Source organism: Elephantulus edwardii, unplaced genomic scaffold, assembly GCF_000299155.1.
Source record: "Elephantulus edwardii isolate Elephantulus edwardi_28Jun2011 unplaced genomic scaffold, EleEdw1.0 scaffold00098, whole genome shotgun sequence".
In the NCBI taxonomy this organism is placed as follows: domain Eukaryota; kingdom Metazoa; phylum Chordata; class Mammalia; order Macroscelidea; family Macroscelididae; genus Elephantulus; species Elephantulus edwardii.
In genome coordinates, this window is record NW_006399848.1 from 7962730 (window position 1) to 7973110 (window position 10381).

At 39.2% G+C, this 10381-nt stretch overlaps 1 protein-coding gene across 1 annotated transcript; it reads right to left on the bottom strand.

Moving 5' to 3' along the window:
* Positions 1-3613: 3613 nt before the first annotated feature.
* On the bottom strand, positions 3614-8356 carry SAMD9L (sterile alpha motif domain containing 9-like). The gene has a single exon (XM_006891471.1). The coding sequence runs from the start codon at positions 8354-8356 to the stop codon at positions 3614-3616; it is 4743 nt and encodes a 1580-aa protein (XP_006891533.1).
* Between the last annotated feature and the right edge of the window lie 2025 nt (positions 8357-10381).

The following is a 10381-nucleotide window of genomic DNA, read 5'->3' on the forward strand; positions in this document are numbered from 1 at the left end:
TGTGTATAGTACATGTATAGAAATATTCTGTGAAAATTACATTTTTCTGTGAGTGTAGTCCTTTTTGCATTTCCATCCCTGTTCAAACTGAGCATTAATGTATACATTAGCAGACTATTGTTATTACTGTTGTAGTATTGTGTATATAATAGTATTCATTTTTTGTTGCTTTTAACTCTTGTGTTCTTCCTATTGCCTTCGTTTGTCTTGATCATTTCTCTGAGCTCCTCCTGATGGGAAATACTATTTCTTTATGGGAAATACTAATTATTGTTAAAAGGACAGAACTTAATATCTATTCAACTCCTGCTTTTTGTTTTTATAGTGGAGCTTACCGAAAATGTTCACATAAAAAGTAGGTGAGAATGGAGTACTTCTGTTAAAGCTAAATAGATATTTGAACTTCAGATGTGTCATATTACTAAATATAATGCGTCAGGATTGGTGGAAGATCTATTAACAATCTGTGTTATGCAGTTGACACAACCCTGCTTCTGAAACTGCTGCAGAGGGTCAAGGATTGCAGCCTTCAGTATGGACTGAGGCTCAATGTCAAGAAGACAAGGATTCTCACCACTGGACCAATTGGCAGCATCAGGATGGATGGTGAAGAGATTGAGATTGTTCACAGCTTCAGTTTGCTCGGCTCCATGGCCAATACTCTTGGCACCAGCAGCCAGGAAATAAAAAAAGTATTGCGATGGAAAAGTCTGCTGTTAGGGACCTCTCTAAAGTACTCAAGAGCAACGGTGTGTCTCTGGAGACTAAGGTGTGTCTGATACAGGCCATGGTCTTTGCAATTACTTGTTATGCATCAGAGAGTTGGACAATGACTAGGGAGGATAAGAGAATTGATGCCTTTGAGCTGTGGTGCTGGAGAAGAGTATTGAATGTACCATGGACTGCCAAGAGAACAGATTAATCCTGGAGAGGGTTAAACCAGGCTACTCCTTAGAGGCAAGGATTCTAGGGCTTCGTCTGACATACTTTGGACATGTTGTAAGGAGGGAGAGGTCCTTGGAGAGTGACATCCTGCTTGGGAGGTTGGAGGGACAGCGCAGAGGGAAAGGCCCTCTATGAGGTGGATTGTTCAGTGACTAAAGTAATCGGGATGGGTGTGTCAGAGGCAGTGCAATTGGCACAGGATAGAGCAGAGTTTAGGGCTGTTGTACATAGAGTCGCTATGAGTCGCAAACAACTCAACGGCACATAACAACAACGACAACAATGTGTAAGATCTGTAAAAAATAAGTGGTTTAATTCTCTATCAGCCCTATTTCCAATCTTACTGAAAACAAAACTCTGAAACCACTTAAGTTGCAAAATATTTCATTATTCAGTCATTATGGTCATTAACTTTCTTAGTTTCTAGGGAATATATATGTAAACACCCTTACAGGTTAAATGAAAAAAACTATTAATGATCCCAAGTGCTCTCTTATTTAAAATTTAAACCACAACAATAAGAAAAGTTTTAGGATGTAAGAACAGCATTAGTGTCAACACATCTTCAGTAATACAATGCTGACAAAGTTCTGTAATCTCCCATTTAATAACATGTTTTCATAAATATTATAGAACAAGGTAATGTTCACTTCATTCTGACTCTTGGTAATCCTGGTGTTTCAGAATAGAGTGGGAGTTCATTGGGTTTTCAATGTTTGGTTTTGGAAGTACATCTTAAAACTCATCCAAGGAATTGTTATTGTTTTGCATGTGTGTTAGTCATTAAAGTTTTGTTTTACAAAGCTTTTCCTCTGTGATTGAGCCCAAGTTTTTTAATGAGAAAATGAGAAATGTTAAATTATGTCTGTCATCGTCTCTCTTTTTTTTCTTCTTTTGCTCTTGAAGCAGTTAACTGGGAAAAAGGTAAGAGGAATAAGGAAGGACACATGTGTTGGGGTGAGGTGGAAAGTGGAGGTAGGGTGCAAAACGTGTCTTATGAGTCAGTTTTTATGCTGGAAGTTGTGATGGCCTCTCGCATCTCAAGTAGAGACAGGTCGGGAACACTAGGCGCTCTCATGCCTTTCTTTTCGTCAAGTGGGTGTCAGCAGATGGGACTTGCCAGATGAGCTGGGGATCTCTGGTTAACAGTCCACCAGCATGTGGGCGTAAATGCTGAAATGCTTGGCCTCGTCTTCAGGCTCAGGGCTAGTGGGTGATTTTAATCTGTATCCCTCAGGCCTGCTTTTGGTTTTGGTCAAACATTCTTCTAGGTGGTATTACACTGGTCTGTTGATTTGCTGTACAGAGGTAACTCATGGTCGCTGTTATGCCGAACACTGTGACCCTGATGTGCCAAATGTAATATTGGTCACACATGACAGACAGTGTTTGGTGGAGCTCCCCAATTATAAGAAGCTTGGAAGCAGGAGTGGCATCCACTTCTGAAATAGCTTGCCTCTGGAAACCCTATGAACTTGGAGAAATGAAAGTTATAGTTATACAGTGTTCAGGTCTTTCGTTCATAGGGTTGCTATGAGTCGCCTATGACTCAACGACATTTAACAACAACTCCATCCTTATTGTATGAAGTAGCATTTTGATGTTGGTCTCTGGTTTTTAATTCAAGACACTAAGGAGTTACTTTATTTTCCATGTTGTTGTTGTATCAAGTGCTGGCCTTCAGTAGGACTCACAGTGACCCTATGAACAAAAACATCTGAACCCTGTTCTGTCCTGTGCCATCCTCACACTTCCCAACACACAAGAGCCCATTGCAGCAGTCACCATGTCAATCCACCTAATTGAGGGTCTTCCTCTCCTTCACTTCTCTACTCTTCCCAGCATCATGTACTTCTCCAAGGAATAACATCTCCTAGCAACACACCCAAAATATGTGTCCAAAATATGTGAGGTGAAGCCTTGTCATTACTGCATCCAAAGAGCACTCGGCTGCACCATCTCCGAGACCTAGCTGTTTGTTCTCTTAACTGTCCAAGGGATGTTCCGTGCTTTTCTCCAACACCACAGCTCAAAGGCATCAGTTCTTTTTCTGCCATCCTTATTCATTGTCCAGCTCTCAGATGCACTTTATTCAAATTTGTTTTCACAGTGAAGAAATAAATCATCAAATGTGTAAGAATAGATGGAATGAAAGTATATTTGTTAGATTTTTTTTTCCAAATCTGTGTCCAGTGAATCCAAATAGAAACATCTTAACTGACTATATTAGCCTGAAAATGCATACAGAAAACCATTACTTGATTATCTCTACTGGGGTGCTCTGGTGGTTTATTTGGTAGGGAATTGCACTGTCAACCTAAAGGTGATACCTCTCCGGCTGTTCTAATCCACTGGTGGCTCCTTGGAAGAAATATGAGCAATCTCTTCCTATGCAATTTATAGCTTCTGAAAACCCACAGAAAGGTCAGCTATCACTTGGGTTTGACTCAATGGCAATGAGAGAGAGAGGGAGGGAGAGAGAGAGAGAGAGAAACTGTGTGCAGACATATTTTGTACAATAAGAAGGTTTATTGTCAAGGAGACAAAAGCAGCACAATGACTTCATAATTATCAGTTATGCCAAGAGTATGATCAAAACACCATGTGAAGACAGAGGAGGGGTAAACCCACACAGAACTATGAATAAGCACATTTGACCCAATGTATCTTAAATTACTTCTATATCATATGCCAGGGGGCCTTCAATGGAAAAGCCTAGGTAGAAGGTCACTCTTTCTATGTTCCCACCACTTCTGAGTGGCCCTGAATACACAGAAGTCACTGGTATTCTTATTTTTTCTTTTGTTCCATATTCTACAAAGATTTGTTTGCCAACAGCCTGACCAACGAGACGACGCAGGATCTCTTTGACTTCTTTTATTTTCCACACGTCGCCGCTCTGCCACAGGGAATTTGTATTTTGCTCTTTACTGAAGTACTGCTCTATCTCAGCCTTGTGCACGATAGTGTTGAGACCCTTGCTCTTGCCCAGATAGAAGAGTGTGCTGGCCTGCTTGGATCGACACATGTGCCTGTAGTGTCTCCCAAAGGATCGATTTAAAGATGAAACATACTTTTCCATTGATTTGGAATCCTGATCAAGCTCCTGATTTTCTGGCCAGAACAGGAGGCAGGCTAAGAAATAAGGGTCTGGAAATTGAAGAGTTGAGTCGACTAATTGCAAGACTTCTCGGAGCTGCTTTTTCAGCAAGTTAAACGGCTGGATAAACCTGGAGTTGGGTTTTAGACAACTGAGAATTATGTTTGCCAAGATGAAATTCTGCTTCTCCCTTATCAGCTTTTTATTTGGGTTTTTCTGCAGAAGGATTTGGTATTTGTTCACTATGTTTTCCATTGTGTTCGGAGCATTTTTGTGGTTTGGGTTAAGATATTCCAGGAGTCCGGAAAACCTATCTGCTTTCAGAGCTTCTAGACTTTGCCTGCAGGTCTCCTCTTGGAGTAACTCGTGCTTTTGTGATGAATCCAAATCTTTTAAATGACAGAACAGTTCTGTGTATTTCTTGAAACAACGACTGACTTTGTTACTTAGCACTATTTCAACAATTTCTTTCTGAGTGCTTCTTGTTTTCAGAAGGACCATGTAATCGACAAAAAAGTCAAAGCACTTTTTCATTTCTGGTTGTAAATCTTGTAGATAAGTTGTGAAATTCTGAAGGGTCAAATGATACTCATTTTCTGGACCAGCAGGAATGGTTCCTGTTCCTGATAAAAATTGTATCATAGATTTTGTAGCAGATTCATTTTCTTTGTGGAACAAGGGAGTGAGCTGAAGAATCTGGATAGTGTAAAGGCCGACTTCTATTTCACCCAAGAAACCAGCTGTGTTATACATGTCATATTTTCTCTTCTGTAGTGACCAGGCTTCTGGTTCACTGTCTTTACAATCAGTTTGCTTCTGGGACTCTTTAAAAGCTTTTGAGGCTTTTTCAGCAGCTTCTAGGGTATGTGCTAGATCATTGACAGTAATGTTCCTACAAGTTTGGTTTTGATCCAGCCACCATTTTATTTCACTTTTGTAGACTTGACCAAGTGTATCTGAGATATAAGAATTTTTAGGTGCTATCCTTTTGGCTTGATTTGCCCAATACAGAGCAGTGTTAAAGTTTTTAATTTTAATGTAAAAATGTCTTGCTAATGCTTGGCAAATAAATGCATTTTGTGGGAATCGGATACTTCCTTGTTTCAAGACTTTTTCAACATTTTTGTTAGGTAAAGCTTCGATTAATGGGGAAAACAAAGTATCCATTTTATCACCATATTCCTTGCGCTGTCTTGTAAGCAGAAGTGTTTGCACGTCATGGAGAAATTTGTCTCTTCCTATCCCAGAGCTGTAGAATAATTTCTCATGCAGCATCTCCAGTGCAATTTTACTTTTGTCTAAATGGTAGCTTTTTTCCAATTCTTTTAGACAGTAACTGGCGATGAGAGGGTGAATAATGCGCACGCCTGTGTATCTCCCATATTCTGCAACTTCCATTTCAATTAAAAGTGTGGAATAGTTTCTCATCTTGTCTTGTAGAGTTTCAGGCTCCCAAGGTGTCTTAGTATGTGTTATTCCCAAAAATAGTTCACACTGTGACACGGAAATTGTCGAATCAGTAACATAAGAGTTGAGCAGAGCCAGGAAAGACAAAAGTTTTCCTTCTTTGCTGTCAACCTCATAACCTTCCAGGATGTTTTTTACTACCTTTTCTACATACGTTTCATCAAAATTTTTTTTCATGATCATGAAGGAATAAAAGTTTTCACAGTTCTTGTGCTGCTTTTCAATTTCCATCAGTTTGTCCTCAAATGCTCTTTTTTCTTTGGGAGAAAGTTGATATTTCAGTGCAATGCCATCTTCAAATCTTGCGCTTTCATCGGGGTTCTGGGACCTCATACAGTTCAAGAGAATGACCAGTGTTTTCTCATATCGAAACTCCTTCTCTGCTAAACTGGCATGGATAGCATTCTGCAGAATGCAGATGTTTTCTGGGTCTTCAAAGTCATCCACCAGGAGAAGCACAGGCATGTATTCCTGAGGGCTGGTTGTCTTATAGGTGATTAAATTGATCACTTGTTCTCCAATTTCTGTAAAATCAGCTGCTTTATTTTTAAGTACAGCACATCTGAAGTTTTTCTTCAGGTCCCAGAGAACATGCATAGCCAACGTACTCCCCCCACAGCCTGGATGATGGAAAAGGTTGATGATTTTGGCAAATATTGGTTTAGGAGACTCAGCCAAGTACTCTATCAGCTCTTTAAGATTTTCATAACGGTCTCTTTTGACAAAAGTGGAAGAATAATTTTCAGAAGAAAAATAGAAGTTCCACCAGGATACCTTGCCACCTTTATAAAAGTCTTCTTCTTTTGATTTCCTAAATTCCAGGAATTTTTTATCGTCTTTCTCTATGTCTGTGTCCCTGCACTCATTTTCACAGAGGATTTCTAGTGTAGTAAAGAGATCCTCTTCCTTTTTCTCAAGGATAACAGATGTCAGCCCATGAGAAGGCAGAAATCTTTGTGATGACTGAATCACTGACTTTAGTTTAAGGATAGTATTGTTTATCTGTCCTAAATTCAAAGTGGAAATGCTATGTTTTGTTAACTCATCTGCTATCGTCAGTCTTGTTTGCAGCCGATCTTTCCATCGCTGGTAAATTTGTGAGTTTGCACAGATGCACAATATATTTTCCATTCCATTGAGAGCTTGATAGAAAGCCCAGAACGTTTCAATGAGGGGATCTCCTGGGCTTTCCACTAAAGAGAATAATAGGAACACCACCAGAAATTTCCCTCTTGGTATTAAATTTCCATCTGTGAGAAAAGAAATCAGTTTCCTGACTTCCGAAGCTCTTTCTCTCTGCCACAGATGTGGTTCCAGAGGTTTGTTGGTGTCTGTGTTCAGGTCTGACCTGCCGTTGCAGAAGATCCAGCTGGGTTGCTCATAGAGATTCAGAGTCGATATAATCTCTCTGATGGTCGTTGTCTTTTCTTCATACTGACTGGGAAAGTGTAGGTTTGCTACTCGACTTTCTTTGTAAGCTTTAGCCACCCCGTTGCTCACCGATTCAGGATCAAACTCCAACACAGCAAACAATTTCATTTCTTTTAGAAAGTCCAAGTGCTTTGTTTGATTTGGATGACATTTATTTGTTACAAGAACATACCAACCATAGTATGAATTATCCAGGGAGTCTCGGCTTCCTAGGAGAAGTTTAACTAGTTTTAATCCTTCCTTCTCCTTTTTATTTGCCTTTACTCCATATTCCTCTTCTGCTTCTTTTCTAGCTGCTACTATTGACTCTAAATTTAGTAAATATGCTTTGAATTCTGCTTCCCGTTGTTTGACATTGGCAAGGATATCTTTGGAGCTAGCCCCATCTCTTACAAATAATGAATGATCTTTGTTTTGTCTCCATGTTCCATCTTTATCGTTTTGCATGCTAATGTAGAAAGACTTCATTTTACATACAGAAGACTTTGGAATAACATCAACTTCAATGACAAATTTGTCAGACAATGTATTGTTCTGCTGTAGGACTTCCACAAACCTTGGCTCCCTAATGCACTGCTTGGCTTCCTTGACATGACTGTCTTCAAAATACTGGTTGATCATTAGATTGAAGTGGTCAATGAAGGCATCCTTACTGGTGACACTCACACCAACAATTTCTCCATGGGGTTTGTCCTTGACTCCTAAATGGATAGTACCATTTGTGCGTACGTTCATGCAAGCAGATGCAAATCGGAAGACTTCATTGCTAAATTTCATCTGAATGTCCTTTGCTGTGGCTGTGCTTGTATTTGTGAAGGCCTTGAACTCATGGATTGGGTCAATGAGATTGAGTGGTCCCGTTTCAGGCTGTAGAATATAATGCTCTATGTAGCGTCTGCTATCATGGAATTTGTCAAAAGGATATGGCAAACAAGTGAGTTTTTCAGGTGCTAGTGCCTTGTTTTCTTTGCCTTTCATAGCTGCTTCTTCAGTTGTTGCATTTTCTTTCAGAAGACTCAATTCTTGTTTTTCAGTATCTCTGGTCTCGGTGAGGTCATGCTCAGTTTTGGATGATATTGGTTTCTCCTTTTTTGACTGTTTTGGCTTTTTTTGGTGTTCCTTTTTAGGAGTTGTTGTGGGATCAAATTTTCCAGAATCATGATTGTCACTTTCAAAACGACTATTATTTAATTTATTGTATCCACGTTTAATCAAAAGTGCTGGACCCCGTGGTAGCCCCATATCTCGAAGATCCTCCTCAGTTAATTCCTGTAGTACTAATCCTGTTACATCTTCCCTGAGCAGAATCTGCCCATATTTCTCATCTAGCTTAAGGTCCTCAGTTACCCACTTTTTCACATGTTCTTTGGTCCAGTCCTGGGTCACTTCAGGTAGAATTATTTGTTCACTCATGGCAAAATGGCAATGTTCTTCCTTGGGAAAAAGTAATACACAAAGTATTTTAGCATAATATTTTGTCATATAAATAACAGTTAATAATTAACTATAGTAATACATAGAATAACTACAATAATACCTAGAATAACTATAATTATCTGTCTATGTATTGAGAGTCAATTCTGATTCAGAGCAACTCTGCAGGGTAGACTTGAACCGCCTCATAGGATTTCCAAGGCTGAATGTCTTTTAAGATACTGACTGCCTCATCTTTCTCCCAAGGAGATTTGAACCACCTATCTTTTAGTGCAACTTAACACTTAATCCATTTCCTCACCAGGAATTGTACAGCTACATAAGGGATCTCTAGTGGCCTAGGGAGCTTTGGTGTGTAGGGAGTGTGCTGTTAATCCAAAGGTGGCACTTCTCTGGAGGTTCAAATGCACCAGGGGCTCCCTGGGAGAAAGGTGGGCAATCTTCTCCTGTGCGATTTACAGCCTCTCAAAACCCAGTGCAGTGTCAGCTATGAGTAGGTTCTGACTCATCAGCAATGAGTTTATTTTAGATTTCTGTATTTATATATTGTCTTTTGTTTTTATATATTTGATTTCATATAAATCCAATCTAATCCAATCCAATACAATCCAGTCCAATCCTCTGAAATCTAGAACTTGTGTAAAATGGAATCCAATCAGATGAGAAAAATAACAATATTTTTCCACTAATAGAGATGATAAAGCCAAAACATGTCAATAGAGAGGATAAAGCCAAAACATGTCAATAGAGAGGATAAAGCCAAAACATGTCATTGAATAAATTCTAATATAACAACACTATATAACATTATTGATTGGGAACTGATGACATTCCTGCAATATGGAATTCTCTGAATGGCAAGAGCTGAGTGTTCCGAACACTCTGGGAACAAGGGTTGTTCACTTTGGTAGAATAATAGAATCACCTGGGTCTCTAGGCCCCCAGATTTTTATTTAATTGGCTATGGGTATGGTGGAACTCAGGAACTTGTATACTTTTGAAAACTTGGTCTAAGTGATTCTTTTGTGCAGACAAGGTTAGTGGTAGCAGTGACAGGCCTGCAGCATCAACACCATTTTGGAGCTAGCTAGAAATTTATATTCTCAGCCTACTGACTCAGAATAAAAATCATGAATCAGTAAAATGAGCCTTTTAAAGAAAGAAAAATAAGGACATAAAATCATTATAAGAGTAAATGGGATAAGGAGCTCTAGTGGCCTAGTGGTGAGAAGCTGCACTGCAGTCCCAGAGGTGTGTGGTTCGAATCCACCAGATGCTCTCCTGAAAAAGGAGGGACAATCTCCTCCTGTACCAGTCAGATCTGATTTAATGGTACATGCACAAAAAATAATAAAAATTAAATTTAAAAAAGGAATAAATGGGATAAAAAGAACAACAATCTAATAAAAACATTTTCTAAAACAATGAACATTTAAAAAATAAAAAATATCAGGGAGTCTAATTTTTTAACAATTAATGTATAACTAGGCACAAAGTCTAGCTAAAATACAAATATGATCCATTTCTGTCTAGGGATTCTTGCAAAACCTCACCTGGAAAGTATATTAAACTTTTGCTGTGGAGGATGAGTTAACTGAAACCTCAACTTTGGGCTCTGTGCAGGGAGAAGCCATTTCTGTTTGCTACAGTTATCTTCTCTTGGTGCTTCTGTTATGTTGTTGTTAGGTGTTGTCCAGTCAGCTATGACTCACAGTGACTCTATGAACAACAGATCTGCACATGGTCCGAGCCTCTGCCATCCCACGATCTCTGACATGCTTGAGCCCATTGGGTCAGTCATTGTGTCGGTCCATCTTGTTAAGGGTCTTCCTCTCACTGACCCTCCCTCTTTCCCAGTATGGTGTCCTTGCCTTCACCTTTCCCCAGCACAACACTCTATCTTATAGTATCTAAGAGAGAAATAACTAAGATACTCAGTATAAGATGATTGCAAAGAAAAGTCTTAAAGAAAATGATTTTTAAGTTTTGCTGGGCATTATCTAT

What these genes read in the sequence shown, in the direction of transcription:
- SAMD9L (XM_006891471.1), bottom strand. Translation starts at nt 8,356, where the DNA reads ATGAGTGAACAAATAATTCTACCTGAAGTGACCCAGGACTGGACCAAA.